Below are 18,455 nucleotides of genomic sequence, written 5' to 3'. Positions count from 1 at the left end.
ACTTTGCGTTAAATTGAATTCCCCCCTTAGAATCCAAAATAACAAAAAAGCCTTCTACTTCCAGCCCCAGCACAAATAGTCTACGCTGGTAGCAGCACAATAGGGTGGACAAATAGCATGCCATCTCCCTTAAAAAAGCCGCAACCACCACTAGGCTATTACAGGGCCAATGACACTATAAAAGGGAAACCCACAGCTTGGGGTCCCCCTCTCATAATGTCCAGCACCCTGCGGGACTCTCTGTTAAAGAGTTGCCAGCCCAGCCTGTCGTAGCCTAATGCTGGTAGCAGCTTTTTTGCGGTGGGGGGTGAGGGGAGGGGGGGGGGGGGCACACGCTACCAGCCTAGACTATCTGCTGTGCTGCTGTCACTGTGTGTGTGTGTGTGTGTGTGTGTGTGTGTGTGTGTGTGTATGTATATGTATGTGTGTGCTTTTTTAAATTATCATTATTATTATTATTGTTATTTTATTTCACAGACCATTAAAACACCAGTTATCATCAGCAAGATTATGATAATAACTGTATCAACAGCATTATATGTGTGTGTGTGTGTGTGTATAATATATACCCCCACTGCGACCATGCAGCTTCAGCATTAAGGACTGGATTCCACTATTTTTGTGTACAGCTCCTTTGCATATACTATGTTATTTTTGCCGTCATCTCTGCATCAGCCCCTTTGTGTTTATGAGTAATGTAATTTGAGGCTCAAATTAGGAGGGGTTATGAGGGGGAAAGCACAGATATTTTTAATTTGCACAAGTTGTCTTAAAGGTGTTCATGTGGTACATTTGAACAAAATCGTTAACTGGGATAACACTTCAGAATAAGTATAACATATATATATATGATTTCCACCTATAACTGTAGATATTTTGTCTAGAAACATAATTGATTGCATCATTTTTCTCATACGTCCAATTGGGGGATACTGAGATACATAGGGGTATTGTAGGTGGTACCAGGAGTCCAGGCACTTAAACAGTTAAATCTGCGAGTGTAACTCCACCCCTCCCACAGGAAGGATATTCCATTTTAGTTTTTGAGCCGTTGGAGTGGGGCATGTTTTCCAGGGCTCCTGCCCTGGATTTAATGTTTTTATCATTTAATATTTATTTTTCCTTTTTACAGGGGGGAAGTTCTGGGCTCAGGAACGCCTCCCAGGGGGTAGATGGCCTGCGGCCTTCCTCCACCCCGGATCCCTGAACCAGGGGGAGTAACTTTGACAGCTATCTTACCCCCAGCATTGCCGGCAGTTAATTTTTAAATTACGTGGCACAAGTCAGCTGTCAGTGCTAGTTAGCGCTTACATACACGACCGCAGCACACAGAAAGGTGCTGCACTCGCGTCCCCCTTCCTCCTAGGCAATAAGGGGGACCAGAAGCAGCCACAGCAGGTCTCCGTTAAATCGGAGAGCACAGCTGTGGCTGCACCTCACACAGGGGGCACAGAGCATGTGGACGCGGGGCAGCCATTGGCTGAAAAAGAAGGGGAGGTCCTGGACTCCTCTCCCACTTCCTGTCACCAGCATGGAGCTTTCAGCACCATTTCCACAGTGGGAGAACGGAACCCCGCTGTGGCCCTCATACAGGACAGCTTTTTACCTTGTTATGCCGCTCTTTATACAATTTAATTGTCTTTAAGAGTGTGTTTGTGTGTGAGGTTCTTATTGTTGTGACGTGTCACTGTCTAGCATTGCGATTATATCTATAGATCTGATGGCCTCAAGGTTCCTCTCTTTTGCTCATAGACCAACGAACCTGCTTCGGGATTCGTGGATGCTCTAGTGATTCCTTGGCGGTTTCACCTAGTTTAATTATTCCCTCCGCTTCCTATGATCCCGAACGTTCTCAAGAAACTGAAGAGGGAACGGGTGAAGGCCATCTTAGTGGCTCCGGACTGGCCGTGCCGAGCCTGGTACTCAGACTTGCTAGGAATGGTAGTAGGACCTCCGTTCAGACTACCTCACAGGCCAGACTTAATCACTCAGGGTCCCCTTCGGTGCCACTCGTTAGGTTGGCTGACCTCTACGGCGTGGCTATTGAGACCATGATTCTAAAGGCCAAGGATTTTTCAACTAGGGTAGTTAAGACCATGATCAGGCTAGGAAGCCTTCACCGGCAGCCAATTATTACAGAACATGGAAATCTTATGTCATGTGGTGTGAATCAAATCACTTTCATACTTCCCATTTGAAACTCTCTAGGTTGCTGGCCTTCCTTCAAGCTGGTTTGGACAAGGGGTTGCACTTAGCCTCGTTGAAATCGCAGGTTTCACCATTGTCCACTTATTCCCAGTGTAAACTAGCCTCCCTCCCGGAATTGCATACTTTCTTACAGGTGGTGCTTCATATTTTGCCACCATTTGTTCCTCCTGTCGAGCCATGGGACTTGAATTTGGTTCTGCAGGCTTTGATTAAAGAGCCTTTTGAGCCTTTACAGTCGGTGGAGCTTTGCTTCCTGACTTGGAAGGTGGCTTTTCTTTTGGCTGTATCTTCAGCATGCCGAGTTTCTGAGTTAGGGGCCTTATCTTGTTCTCCCCTTTTTGATTTTTCATGAAAACAGGGCGGTGCTTCACATGCTGAGCCCTCATTTGTCCCTAAGGTTGTTTCCCATTTTAATTTAGATCAGGAAATTGTTGTCCCTGCCTTTCCTCAAAGTTCTAGGTCTAGGTTATCAGTCTTTGTTGCTTTTATATGTAGTCAGGGCTCTTAGGTGTTATGTGGACTGCACAGCTGATTTGCGCAAAACCACAGATCTTTTTGTGCTTTATGACACGAAGAAAAGAGGTTGGCCTGCTTCTAAGGTCTCTTTAGCTAGGTGGTACCTCCACCATTAAGCTGGCTTATTTGAAGACTGTTTCCAGGTGGCTCATTGCACTAGGGCTGTGGGTGTTTCCTGGAAATAAATCTGCCCTCTTCTGAGTATATCATGTATCTTATTGTAATTAATAGGTGCGTGTGCCTTTTAGAACACTGGTGTATGTGTTCTGAAGAAATCTGAAGATGATTTAATATGGGCTTGTATTTTAGAACTGTTACTAGTTTTAGTGTAATTTGCAAATCTCCTCTGTCTTTTTTTTTTTTGTCTGAGATACATAATGACTCTTTCAGTTACATTTTACTGGACCCTTAAGTACATAACAAACGGTCTGTTCTGTACTTTCTAGAGCCCACAGACATGTCACTCTTTAAAGCTCGAGATTGGTGGTCCACTACACTTGGGGAGAATGAAGAGTTTGACCAAGGATGTTTGTCTGTGGCTGATGTTGACAACAGTGGTTCAGGACAAGGTAAATCAAACTGCTTATTTTATGAAGTGATTTTGTATTGTAATCACTTATATAAAGTGGTTTAAAGGCGTTCTCCACCCAAAACCAAAAATAATAGATGCATTTCCTGAAAGGTCCCTTATATCCCAGAGCATGTATTAATAATGTTGTTGTGTTAATGAACTTAAAACACCTGTGTCAATAAACAGACGTAAAAATAACAAAAAAAGTCTAACAAGCATTTTTAATATGTTATAATAAGACATGAAAGCAGTAACTGCATCTATAGAACAAGGGATTGAAATAAAGAGGGTCATACAGCTGCACCATCCCCAAATCACTTATGTAATGCCTGCAGTGGTTATTGTAGTAGTGTCAGTAGGATGCCATTTTTATTTCATTCACCTTTGGATATCCTTAAGCAGTCAGGTGTGTGTCCCTCCACTTCATGTTGTCTTAAAATTTGATTTACTCCGAAACAAGATTCTTGAGTTCATTGAGCTAAAGTAAAGAATGACTGCTTAGTTACCATCCACACTGGATCCACCCCACACTCAGTTCTCCTCTCCACTGTTTGAATTAAGCCAAGTGATTGTCGATACTCCTCCCTGTGAACTTCGAATTCAGGTTAAGTTCACAGGGAACAACATTGATACCAGCTCAGCTCATTTCAGAGGCCGTGCAGTGGGATTTGGGGCCATTAGAAATAGGAACTGAGCATGTAAGTTAAGTAAAACATTTTTGTTTATTTACCTTATCAAAAAAGTGACTTCTACATGTGGGCTCTACATTTTCGGTAATATTTAGAGGGTATGGCCTTAAGCTCGCAGACATTATGGGGCCTAGCTGTAGTAATTTTTCCTTGTTTCCATTCTACTCCTAAGTGGGTGTTTCATTCCCTGTGCTAAGGAAAATACAAGGATTTATATATGATTTGCATTTCTCTGTTTCTTTTGCATCCAATAGAGACAAGTTTTGGCTCTTTGAATTGTAGCCAATAGAACCAAGTATATCATCATCATCACCATTTATTTATAAAGCGCCACTAATTCCGCAGCGCTGTACAGAGAACCTGCTCACATCAGTCCCTGCCCCATTGGGGCTTACTGTCTTAATTCCCTAACAAACACACACACACACACACACACACACACACACACACACACACACACACACACACACACACACACACAGACCAGGGTCAATTTGTTAGCAGCCAATAAACCTACCAGTGTGTTTTTGGAGTGTGGGAGGAAACCGGAGCACCTGGAGGAAACCCACGCAAACACAGGGAGAACATACAAACTCCACACAGATAAGACCATGGTCGGGAATTGAACTCATGACCCCAGAATACACAAATTCTGTGTTACAATCCTTTTTTTTGGTTTTTTAATTAATGACATGATTTTTTGGGATTGTTTACTAAGTTTAACAAGGACCTGTAGTCTTTTTACCTAATTTGCTAATCTGGCCATGTGTATCCAAAATTCTTGAAACATCATCTGCTTAGTCAGTAAAGATAAACGTTATAGTGTGCAATTATTGCAAATCAGTGACAGCCTTGTAAATAAAATATTTTGCCATCAGATTCAATGTTTTGATGAAACATTACATTTTAATGGTATGTCTCTCTTTGTTTTTGCAGACAAAATAATTGTTGGAAGTTACAGTGGATACCTCCGCTTATTTTCTCCGCACCCTCTGAAAGCCAGTGATGGAATTCAGGCTGAAGATTTGTTGCTTGAGGTTCAGTTGCGCAATCCAGTTCTCCAAGTAGAAGTGGGAAAATTTGTTTCGTAAGTAGTCTGTTCTCTGCAACCTTTGACTGTTCTAAAAACTGCGATTAATCCTCACTTTTCCAACAGCAGCAAGGCCTTTGGTTGCAGACCCATGTGTTGTTAATATTCACCTTCTGAAAACTACCGTTAACTAGGTGACAGTTGCATAGCAACAAATTTCAGCTCCCATGACACTGCCTAGCATCATGAGTGCATTGGGAAATTTACAGTTATAGAGAAAGAATAAATGTTGCTGTAAAAAAGTACATTATCCTTGTAAGTACAGACATGCAAAAAAGTACACCCTCTTTCAAATCTGTGTTTATTGTTGATTTGTATGACATCATTGTGCTGCTTAACACCAGACAATGGGGAAAGCTTCAAACAGGGACAAAGGTAGACAAAATAATTGTGGACTTCAAATTAGAGGGTGAGAAGGGCGCCGCTCAAGCTTACAAACTTGTGGGAAGGAGCGGAACTGTGGCAAGAGGTATGAATGTGGATTAGAGAGGAGTCTGGGACTGCAGGATGGAGGATGAGGCGAGGCAGATCTAAGAGGTTGTGAGGGAGAGTATTTTGAGATGAGGTTTGAGATGTATGAAGGGGTGGTGTTGTTGAGGGCTTTGAAGGTAATGGTTTGCAATTTGAATTACAATCCTCACCAAGTCCTAAAATTTGTTAAATCTAACTTATGTAACAAATGGCCTATAACCAATCCTACTTTATCATTATTTATCCAACAAAAAAACCTGACATGATGTTTCCATGTGTGAAAAAGTAAGTACACCTTTACTGCTTCCATATCAATAAGTCTGTGGCAGTTGCCACTAATCAAGTTCACTTAATTTATCATCAGGATGTGCAACCACCTATATATAAGCAGAATATTTCGCAGTTTGGTCTGGAGCATTCAGGTTTCTATTATCACCATGCCAGAGAGAAAATACATCTGCAGTGGTCTTGTAGAAGCAATTGTTGTTGCTCATCAGTTTGGGAAGGAATATAAGGCCATTTCCAAGTAATCTGAAGTCTTCATCATCATTTATATATATATATATATATATATATATATTAGTGCCACTAATTCCACAGTGCTGTACAGAGAACTCATTCATATCAGTCCCTGCCCCATTGGAGCTTGCAATCTAATTCCCCTAACATACACACACACAAACCGAGATAGACTAAGGGCAATTTAATAGCAGCCAACCATCATGTTACAGTGAGAAAGATTACTTTCAAAGGGAGAGCATTGAAGTGAGTTGCTAATTGTCACAAGTGTGGACTCACTGCAAATTCACCCACATATCAGACTGTATGATGCTCCTAGAAAATCCCAAGAAACTAAAAAGCTAAATATGAACCTCTGTCTAGATTAAGGTTTACAACCTGGAACGGTAGCCAGGAGAAAGCTTGTTCCCCCACCCAAAAAAACATTGCAATACGGCTTGTCGGCAGGTTAGGAAAGTTGCAACTGAATGAAGCATAAGACCTCTGGGATAATGTGCTCTGGACAGAGAATAATGGAAACGTTTCCGATACTGGATGATGCAACATGACAATGATCTTGAGCATACCGACAGACCTATGACTGGATGTCAACAAGAAGAATCAAAGTTTTGGGATGGTCAGGTCCAAAGTCCACAACTCAACCCTACTGAAGTTCTGTGATATCACCACAAAAGAGCTGTTCATGCATAAATGACTTTGAACATGCATGAACTGAAGCAGTGTTGTAAGGAAGATTGGGTCAAAATTGCTAAAATACTATGCAAAATACTGATAATATCATACTGAAAATGGTTACTCAAGCTATTGCTGCTAAAAAAAATTCTACAAACTACTGAATCATGGGGTTACTTACCTTTTCACAAATGCTTTCATCAAGTTGGCTTATTTTTTGTTAAACTAATAATAACAAATATGTAAAATATGTTCTGTGTTATTTATCACAGGAGATTAGTTTTATCCAATTTTCGGTTTTGGTGAAGACTCGACAATTGATATCTAAATAATATATAGATAGATATAGTTATATATAGATATAATATGTGCATGTGTGTGTGTGTGTGTGTGTGTGTATTGAATAATAAAAGGAAATTGGACTCGCAGGACTTGAACCATCCCAAAATATTTGTTGTTGTTGTTGTAGCATGTATCAACGTTTTGGTTCCCATTAGAACATTTTTCAATATATCTAAGTACAAGTTAATTGTATCTGCCACAATGCTTGTGGTTTAACACACAAGTTATAGAGATCATAAGCGCATGGGTTATAAAATTATTGGCAACATATAGGGTGTGAGTCATAACATTTCTGACAATAAAGGTTTACTTTGTCTTTATGATTTATTGACTCACAACCCACAATGTTGCCAATAATTGTATAACTCATACTCTGGGATAATGTGTGCATCATGTATATTTAACCATACTGTTGTATCTTTAACTTGTTAGATATTTTTTAAAATGTTCCAGTGGGAACAAAATGTTAATACATGTTACTATGTACTGTGTGTGTGTATATAAAAAAGGGGAAAAAAAAACAATTAAAACATACTTCAGTTCAATTCAAAATGGATTGCTACACTTACTTCATTCTGTTTTGCCTTGTTTTAAATCATGTTAAGAAGCTTTGGTTCTAAGCTTATTAAATCTGAAGCAGTTACTATTAGACAGCATCACTGCTTCAAGTTTGACAGGACTTTACACTGGAGACAACACTGGAATATAATTCCCAACCTTACTGGTGGTCAGATCATATGTGAATGTAATGTATCATAGGACAATACACCTCCAATATACCCGAATCAGTAGACATGATCAGTAGACAATTTATCTGATAAATTGTAACTTATATAGTTTTAAATTATTTGCAGCAGATAAAAATGTATCATACAGCAAGAATGATTTGGTACTTTGTGCCAGTATGGAAATATCCAGAGTCGTCAAGTACCATTTACGAACCCCCAAAATGTACACATACTATTTTTTTAATGTTTTAATGCCATTGCTCCTAATTGCCCTCACAGCGCATTTTTAAATGCATGCCAGATTCCTGGTCCCTGGCACTGCCCCGGTAAAAGGGAGGTGCACTTGCTCTTGCAGGTTGGTGGTTATACCTGAAAAAGTGCATTGTGGAAAAAATCACTTCAGATTGCATCCTACTACCACTTAACAAACAATTTTTTTTTTTCCATAATTTTTATTTATGGTTTTGAGCATGAAAAACAAATAACCATTGTGAGGATACCGGGTTTTCAGAGTCGAAGTTCACTAGGTTACCCGGCCCCCCTTAGGTTCAGAAATCTTACAATGAAAGATACAATGCTATCTTTCTTGTCTTACACTAAATATCATAATAATTTGAAATTGCACACTTTAAACAATAGGTCAATAGATCACCAGTTTCAGTGGGGTCCCAGTAAGGTTCCCCACCCACCTTAGCCACGCAAAAGTTCAACAGGCAAAAGAGTCTATTAACAGAAGGTCCAGGGAGTCTTGGTATCTTGCTGTTCCCAGCTGCTTGGCAAACTCTCCACCAGCATGGTGGGGCTTTGAATATCAGTCTCACCACTCCTGTGGGTGCACCAATTTTTCCAGAACCTGGCGAGTATCTCCCGATGTAGTAAGGTGTTGACAGGTCCCTAGATAGAGCAACATCCTGCTTTCTCAGGAACAGTACAGCAATAATCACCGAGTCTGCTGGTAGAGAACGGAAAGTTAACACCAGTCGGCTCCACACCTTCCAGGAATCAATACTCAGAATGAATACCCCCTCCTCCCCTGGACTGGCTCCTTATGTCCATGGTCAAATTTCCACATTGTTTTCCCCTCCCCGGGCAAACCCCTGGGTCTCTCCTTTTTAAACATCAGTGGGTGCTGAGTAAGGGGGTTGGAGTGGGAATAGTGATGAGCTGTCCTTTCACAGTGGCTCCACTGATGTGTCCCAGCCACAATGTCTGGGCCAGTCCTGTGGAAGACAATGGGTAATACTGATCTTTCCCCACTTCCAGATCTTGGATAACACACAGTCCCTCCTGAAATTAACATTTTCCCTGCTTTTGTTACGTGTCAGGGCTTCCAGCTGTCCCTCAATTCTAGTCCCTTCCTTCCTACTCCTTGTCCACTGGGTGCAGTTTAAGAACTGGTTCGGTGTGACTGTCCACATAATCCCTGTGGATTGGCGGGCCGGTGGGAGATGTTTTCTTGGCAGTGTGTCCCAGTCCCGTCACAACCATCATAAATAGTTGCAGACAATCAAACAGACAGGACGTAGGGGGAGTAGTACAAGAGACACAAGGAAGAGGCATGAGAGAGGATATCGAGGAAGTGGATAAGGAGGGGTAATTAGTTGAGCATGGATAGCAAATGTTAACTCAGTGCACTGAAGAACAAATATGTACAGACCTTGTAGACGTAAAGTGATAAAAGCATTTCAGGTGAACTGATATACGGTTATCGAAATTTACGAGGTAAAGCATGATTTGTATGTTAGGGTGTCTTTAAATTCTAACCATGGGAACCATATGGCCTATCCAAGGTAATTTCCCCCATGCATTGGTAGTAGTAAATACGATTAAACCATTCCCTAATGACTCATAACAAATCTAAATGGCCGGAGTCAGATGCTATAGATAATTTGTTACATTTTCTAAAAAGTAATAAGTTCAGGATTAGATACCTATATCGAGATCTCCTATACTCAAATTAAGATAGACTGTGGAATCACACAATTAATGCCTGGAGTCATGACATTCCTTCTATCTCTAATCCTGATATATTTCTAGTACATCAGGACAAAATATTAAAATGATTGACTTCAGCATGCTTGCAAGAAATACACATCGAAATGATCAATCGTGCCTACATTTCGCAAACAAAGAGGGGCAGATGTTTGATTCTTTTTAAAACTTAAGCACTCAGGCGCTTCTTTCATATTGGGCTGATTTCCCTTCTCCTGCTGTTAGGTATGTTAAGATGGGCGGACCTCCTCCCTCGCCAGACTAAAGAGTTAATGGGTTGTGATTTCTCGTGTCTGATATGAGTTATTCTCGCCAAACTATTTTCACCGAAATGTTGTATGCATTACTATATTGAGGAATATTTATGTTATGTCTCAGGCCTGGTTTGTTTTGTTTTTTTGATTCCTGTTTAATTTAGTTTAGGGTACCGTATTTATTTTGTTTAATAATATTGTGAAACCCTTTAACGGCTAATATAATACATGCTATTCCATGTGATCATTTCATATGTACCTCCACAATCACAATATTATAGTCTATAATATATTCAGCTGCTCCTTCTCAGTCAAGGGTCTTGGAAGGTGTCTTTTCCAAATGTTAACTAACCTTAGTATGGATTGGGAGATCATCTAAAAGTAATTTATAGAGAATTACAATAGAGTGCCTAGGTGCAGGAGTTGTCAAGCAATCTTGGCCTGTCTCCTAAATGTGGCCAAGCAACCTGTAGTTGTAATGAAGTGATATATTTGGAGTTAAGCCCAGTGTCTCAGAGGAGTGAGACCAAATTCACCCATAATATCTGCAAATGCACGAATGCCCTCTTGGCCAACTAACTGACCTAACCCCCTTAACCAGCTCTAGTCCATGTCTCCAATGAGCGACCTTGAAAACCTGGAGGGATATTAGTATTACATATGAATACATATAATAGGAGTAAGTGAAGAAAAATTTGAGAAGAGATTACCAGGGTTACGTAGCTGTCTCCAACATTCCAGGGTTGGACCAGTTGAACACACTCTGCTTTCACATGACATGCTGGGAGTGTGTGTGACTGTCACCCCTATGTATTGCCCTCCAGATAGATTTGGAAAGGAGATAATAATTTGTAGGAGTACAACCAGAAAAATGCATTATTGAATATCTTGATATTTAAAGAAAAATAACCTGTGTGGGTCTGTTGCTTTAACCAGCCTCCAAATTACAGTGTTTTTGAAAAAATACATTTTAAAACAGTACCAGAGACATTTAACCCTTCCACATTTAGAATGGATCCTCCCATTAACCCTGTCTCTGCATAGTCATAATAATGGTATTGCGTAACTAGCCAAATAAAACTTAAAACATTTTAGTATTATTTTAATATTTTCTTGCTTATTCTTCCCATTCTATTGTAGGGGCACAGAGCAGCTCCATCTTGCTATATTGCATCCAAGAAAGCTTTGCGTCTATTCAGTCTCAGGTAAATACAGGCTTTATGTCCTTTCAATACCTAAAAACCTTCAGTCAACAACAATAGTTGCAATATATTGTCGTATTTGTAGTGATCAGAGTAGATCTAATGAAGGGGGAAAATGAGCACAAACGGACTCGCTCCTGTACAATGCCTTGAAATGTTGAAATTGATTCTAGACAATGGATTTGCAGTGTTAGCATTTAATGTAGAAGAGGGAGAGCAGTGTTCTCCCCAGAAAATGATGCCAGCCGGGTGGCATTAATAAGCAGCTGGGTGGGGGGAGTTGTAATACTTTCAATTATAATGAAAAATGTTGTCTGTTATTGCCCACACCTGCCAGGAGTGGTCAGTTGTCTAACACACACTGCTGGCACACATTGTGCCTGCTACAATGGTTTTATTATATTATAATAGGACTCTGTTGGGCTCCAAGAGCTGGGTGGCGCACCCAGGAAATAGGTGCTGGGGAGAACACTGGAGAGGATACAAAACAATAGGGGACCACTTTGGAGAATTATGTCAGGTAAACTGTTGCTTGCAATGCCTCAAAGGGCTGTTGCTGTAGTAACTGTTTACTGATTGCTACTGTTGATTTTAGGTTTTTTTATATACCCAAAGTGGGCATAATCAGAGTCCACTGATGTGTTTTGTTAAAATAAAATAAGAACTGCAGCTTGGTTTGACAAAAAAAAACTTTAAGTTTGTATTTTTTAATTTAAACCAGTATAATTGACTGAGAAATAATAACTGGACGCTGATTACTCTCTTTTATTCCATGCTATTAATAAATAGACAAAATTGTATAGAAGTGCCTATTTTTAATGTTAAAAACATGAATCAATATTTATGTAATAGATCTTTGCTTTATTTCCAATGTGAAGTTCATGGATAATACAATTAGCAAAAAATAACATTTGGGAAAGAGAAAAATGATGAATTTGTGGGTGGTAGTTTATATTTTAGGTTAAACTACCACCTTCTTCAAACTTACATTTTTTTAAGTGCACTTAAACTGCATTTTTTGGAATTAGTGCCACCCTGCAAACCTGCAGTTTAGTAAATATAACCCAAGACAGTGAAAGCCTACTTCAGATTGCACATTGAATAATCCATATTCTACTGTTACATTTATAAATATTTAGAGTCATCAATGTATTTAGTTATCTGTTAAATGTATGGCTTTCTGTCATGGAATTCCTAGGTGTTATCTCATGTCCTAATATTTATAAGGAGATGGTGCACTGTTCCTTGTAATGCACATTTTAGTTACTGTTGCTGTATATAGACAAATACATTTAGAAGCATGCATACACTCATGCATTCAAACACAAACTTTAAATAGGGACGGTGGCTAAGTGGTTAGCACTTCTGCCTCACAGCACTGGGGTCATGAGTTCAATTCTCTACCAAGGCCTTATCTGTGTGGAGTTTGTATGTTCTCCCTTTGTTTGCGTGGGTTTCCTCCAGGTGCTCCGGTTTCCTCCCACAGTCCAAAAACATTCTGGTAGGTTAATTGGCTGCTATCAAATTGACCCTAGTCTCTGTCTGTGTGTGTGTGTGTGTTAGGAAATTTAGACTGTAAGCTCCAAAGGGGCAGGGACTGATCTGAATGAGTTCTCTATACAGCACTACAGAATCAGTGGCGCTATATAAATAAATGATTATGATGATGTTTTTGCAAATATGTCAATATGCGTAAAAATGTATACGTGTGAAATTCGTACACACATGTACTTGAGTATACACATACTAAATGATCTGTAATGGGTGTCCCTATATGGTCCTTAATCCCTCCTACCCACTGAATAATTACAATTACCGAGGGATCCCCATAGTGAATATTAATATCCTTATTCAGTCAGTCATATATTGTTCATTATGCAATGAACATATTATTATTATTATTATTATTATTATTATTATTATGATTATTCATTTTAAGGAGCCACTGTGCTTCAAAGTGCTGGATTGTGGGGGAAACAGGACACACATAAAATAGGGATATATAAGGTAGGCAAAGTAAATGCAGACATAAAAACCAAAGGGTAGGGAGGTATATAATGTATGATCTCTGTTTTACAAATATTCTTTAAGTTTAATATGTACCCAATACTGAATATACCCCTAGAAGGATGACTATACCTTATGCCAATGGTCAGATACCTTGTACATTTGTCCATCAAGATTTTAACATCTCTATTTGTCATTGTATAGTTAAATCCTTTATCTGAAATAAAAAGTTTTACTAAATCCAATCCTTCAGATTATAAGATCTTTAGTCTCTCAGGTTTATATTAATGTTAAAATCATGTAATTGATATAGTGCCCTGTCCTATATTACACTCTACAGTGCTGTGAAAGATGTTGGTGTTTTATAAATAATATATCTTAGCCAACAGTCTGTTATTCTGAAGTAAAAGCTAGAATGAAGCAGCACATCTTATGTATTCTGAACATGTTGTGTAGGACATATTAAAGTAGTATCAATTAGGAACAGAAATGACAGTTCTAATAGATGCCATTACTAACATGTTAATAAGAATGAAGCTGCAGGAAACATATTATAAAATAATGGAGAAAAATGGTTTCACAATTGATAACATTTTTCACTTATATTAAAATGTTTTGTAATGCGGCACAATATTTCAAGACTTTTTATTATATTTCACTGGGCTGGAATAGTAGTCAAGAAAATGTGGCCTATCAATTCTCTGGGGGATAATACCTTATTAATATTGGTCATGTCACATGAATATTGGTCATGCAGTGCTTCAATGATGTCACTTGTACGTAGCATATTGATAGTTTGCATTTTTGTGAATGTTGGATTAGCCCACCAATTGGCTGCCACTACATTGTGTATGGGACAGATACGCTTTAAGGAATTGTCTCCACTTACATTATGAATTTGATTGTTCTCCATTATAGTCACTGCATGCATCACCAGCAGGCATATTGTGGCCATAGGGTCCACTGTGTTAGGAGATGAAAATGTCGAGTTCTGTGTGATGTAGCCATTATTGATCCATGCGGCTACCTATGTTCCCTTTCCTATTTCATGTATCACTTATGCAGACAACTAAAATTGAGGTAAAGTCAGTATATGGAAATGAGCCCTTAATGATGCAATATAGATAATTTTAACAATAGATTCTGTACATTCATTATTCGTGGATCCTGTTCATTACACGCTTTATGTCAATTTTAAAAGTCATTGCAATATTCAAGAGCCAAAAGTCTGCAGTGATTTTATACCGTTAGCAAAATTGCAGTGTGACTTCAAATAATCTTATAGTGTATAACAGCGAGGATTGCTGATCCAGGCAGTGACCTCGTTGTCCAGACAGTGACATTGTTGTAAAACTGTTTATCTGTCACATGATCATTGTTCTGAGCAAGTTCTGCAATAATTATCACATTTGTTCATGAACATATTTGATGTAACTTTTTTCATCTTTTTCATACAGGTACATTAGGAACCGTAGAACACGGCAACCAATATCAGATTAAATTGATGTACGAACATAATCTTCAGCGAACAGCTTGCAACATGACTCATGGCCCATTTGGAGGAGTAAAAGGTATTTTGGGAACCAACAATAAAACTTGAGTGAATATTTTCCCTTGCTAGTTCAGTACTGTTGATTTCCTGTGGAGTATATCTAGATATATTTATTATTCTTTGAACACACATGAACAATTATTTGTATTACTTTGCCTCTAAGAGCAAAATAATAAGGCTTATGTTTTGGGAATTGGGTGTGTTCCTTGCTTTTGCCCTAGCTCACTTACTCATGAAGTCATACTTTTGGCTGGTATAAGGAGCGAGTTTTTATATAGTAGGAGGAGATACATTGAAATCTAAAAAAATACTGATAAGTAAGAGAAGATATTTACATAAAAAGTTAATACAATATCTACTTTAATTTGTTGACTACACAACACACTTATCATCACCTCTACCCTGGGGGTATATTTACTAAACTGCGGGTTTGAAAAAGTGGAGATGTTGCCTATAGCATACAATCAGATTCTAGTTATCATTTATTTAGTACATTCTACAAATGTACAGCTAGAATCTGATTGGTTGCTATAGGCAACATCTCTACTTTTTCAAACCCACAGTTTAGTAAATATACTCCCTGGAGTAGTGTTGTCCAACTCCTTATGTAGGGGGTGGCACATATTTGGTCAAATAACATAGTGTGTAGTATGGCAGCAAATATTAAATAGCATATGAGGTAAGTATAAATGGATATACCTTGTGTGTAATGCATAACACGCTATAAATTGAGGAATGTATATATCTTGTTGATTGTATGGATGTTGCGGATTCTGTGGCGCCTTATAAAACTATGATGATAATAAAGGAACAAGTGCTATATGTGATATTGTTTAAGAGGACATAACTAGAATGCCATGCTTGGTAATGGGGAATGTAAATATTTTGTATGCCGAATCAGCAAAAAAAGGAAGGTATACCACATACGGTCCAAAGGCCAGCCTAAAGTGCTATGTGCAAAGCAAACCAGCCTTATGGCCATCACAGCTTCATGCCCACCATACCCAGAATACTCTCCCTCCTGCCCTCTTAGATATACCTCTGACGTGCGCCTTGTCTCAGGTAACCACCTCTCACTCCCGCCTGTAAGAGTTCTTCAGTGCTGCTCCATACTTACAGAATTCCCTACCACGCTCAATCAAACTTTCTCTCAGCCTTCAAATCTTTAGATGCTCTTTGAAAACCCATCTCTTTTTTTAGAGGTGACCTTATCCCTGATAACACTATTCACACCAATGCACCCCCACAACTGTCCCAATCTCCACTATGAGTCACATTTGCTCCTCTTGTTTCAGCTGTGCCCTCTTCCACTTAGAATGTAAGCTGTCTAATGAGCAGGGTCCTTCATACCGTTTGTTTTCATGCCTGCATTTATTTTATCTACCATGTACGTCCCTGTTTAATGTAAGTACTGTTTTCCCTACTGTACAGCACTGCGGAGCACTGTGGCGCCTATTCTACGATAATAATAATAATAATACCATGAATGGCCCAGTAATATCCTGACCATATACTGACCAGTGCCCTGTGTAGCAGCTCTTGCCCAACACTCTATGCAAAGTCCCATTGCAAATATTTGTAAGTCAGTGCTCAGCCTTACAGGCTTATGCCCATAAGTCACATGCCTTCTATACACAATGCTGTGCTTACCCCTGTATGCACACAAGCACTCACCCAACCTAACATGTTTTACGCATATGGGCACTTAATTATAAAGTCTTCTTTATGATTAAACTCCCATAGGTCTGAAATGAATCAGTGGACATGTGCATTTGTGCTCTCCCCCTGTTGAGTCTTGTCAACAATAAAGGGTCTTTTTAAATGCATCCTGATCTGTAGTTTTGCTGTTTATTCATCTGCACTCGGGATAACACATTAACTCCTGTCCACTTCCTACCTCCTTCAGATCCAATAAATAGCATACTGATGTTTTCAGCCAGTGATTTCTGAACTGAAGTCACAGTGGTTTCATATTGAAACCTCTGTGTCTTCCATCTTTAACTCATTATTATTATTATTATTTTGCATTGCTGCCTTAGAAGCTATTGCCTGTTTTTGGGCTAGTTTTCTTGTCTTTGATTGGCAAAGGTTAACTAGGATACCAGAACATTAACTACTATTCAGGCTTCAAGATGAAGCTTGTCAGCTTAATCTTCACCCAGACCCAGTACAAGACTCTGTGACATTGTGCTGGTCTCATATTTAAAGAGACAGCACTGTGTAGAACACTGCTCTGTAATCTATACATCAAAACATGCAAATGTTTTTTAACTTGCTTTATCTCTTTTCTCGTCTACAATACTAATACAAATTCACAGTAATATACACAAGGTTAGACAATTATACAAACAGATAGAAAAATACAACTCCATGCTTAGACATATACACATACAATTATATACATTCAGCTGGTAGGGCACTTGAATGCAGACATGTGCAATTGCACACACATGCATATGCAGACAATGGAAAACACTCACTTTCCCAGAAACAAAGCCAGGCACAATCCTTTGTTAGCTTTAAATTAATTGAACAATTTCCTTCCCTGGGGGTTTGAAGATTCAGTGCCATATTGCTGCTCACAACCAGTAAGATGCCCTCTCTGCCATTTAACCCTTTTCCCTTTTCAGACCTTGCCCAAATAATTAATATTTTTTGGTATTGGTACAGGGGCAAACGCAGGATTTGTAGAGGGGAGTTTCCACACCACGCCACCAGTGGGCTTGACCCACATGAATGGGGGCGTGGCTAAAATTTTAGACAGTGCTTGGCTACTCTACAACTCTTCCTCTCCCCATAATATACATGGGCAATGCTGCGTGCAATACACGCAGCTCTCCTTTTTCAAGCAGAGCCGTGTGAAGCGGGGGTAGGGTCCAGCCACCTCAATTCTACAGTGCCCCAGGCTTGGAGGGGGGTTTCTAGGCACTAGGAACCCCCCCACCTCGGTTTGCCTATGTGGTGTGTGTAACATTTTAAATAGCAGATTCACTGACAATAGTTGCTTCTGGGTCTAACATTTGTGAAGATCTTTGGGTAAGCTTAAAAAAGCTTTGGAGAGCAGCAAATTGGAAAACAAGGAATAAAGCGGCTTGCCATGTAAAGCTTGCTGTAGGACTTCATCATAGGCTATAATAAAATAGTCCATAAATAGACTACAGTAGTTCAGACATCGTCATCATATGTTCTATCATGTGTGATGTTATCATATAGTTTTCACAATTGAATAGCTTTCTTAGTGACCCACGCTAAAAAAGGGAACCTATTAGAGCACATACATATCCCTATAGAACCTGGGAATACATAGTTAACGTCAGGGAGGGTTACAGAGCATCCTTGTACCCATTCATACGCTGTCTGTCTCTTACTTGTATCACCTACTTATTTATACAAAACATCTACTTTCCATAGTACACAGAAATTTTGAACACAAATGTGCACAAAAATAAATGTAAAACTAATGTTAAATTGTTCTGTATCTTTTCTGCGTTACAGGTCCAAAACTCTAAATAATGTACACAGTGGATATGATTATGTTAAATTATACAGAGACACACATGGCAACCAGTTAAAGAATATATAAATATATATTCAAATATACATATAAACAGCCCAAAAATGTTTTATGTTATTATAATATTT

General features: G+C 39.1%; 1 protein-coding gene across 4 annotated transcripts in view; it reads left to right on the top strand.

Moving 5' to 3' along the window:
* Positions 1 to 18,455, top strand: part of BBS9 (Bardet-Biedl syndrome 9) — a 328,017-nt gene that overhangs the window by 12,292 nt on the left and 297,270 nt on the right. For all 4 annotated transcript variants that reach the window (XM_075212581.1, XM_075212584.1, XM_075212582.1 and 1 more), the window contains 4 exons: positions 3,171 to 3,293; positions 4,921 to 5,071; positions 11,193 to 11,257; positions 14,719 to 14,832. In XM_075212581.1, the coding sequence (XP_075068682.1) occupies positions 3,182 to 3,293; positions 4,921 to 5,071; positions 11,193 to 11,257; positions 14,719 to 14,832 (442 nt within the window). In that variant the 5' untranslated portion in view covers positions 3,171 to 3,181. The remainder of the gene's footprint in view (positions 1 to 3,170; positions 3,294 to 4,920; positions 5,072 to 11,192; positions 11,258 to 14,718; positions 14,833 to 18,455) is intronic.

The sequence above is a fragment of the Mixophyes fleayi genome, chromosome 5 (genome assembly GCF_038048845.1).
Source record: "Mixophyes fleayi isolate aMixFle1 chromosome 5, aMixFle1.hap1, whole genome shotgun sequence".
In the NCBI taxonomy this organism is placed as follows: Eukaryota; Metazoa; Chordata; class Amphibia; order Anura; family Limnodynastidae; genus Mixophyes; species Mixophyes fleayi.
Note: the sequence above shows the minus strand (reverse complement) of the source record. Positions and strands in the feature narration are given on the sequence as shown.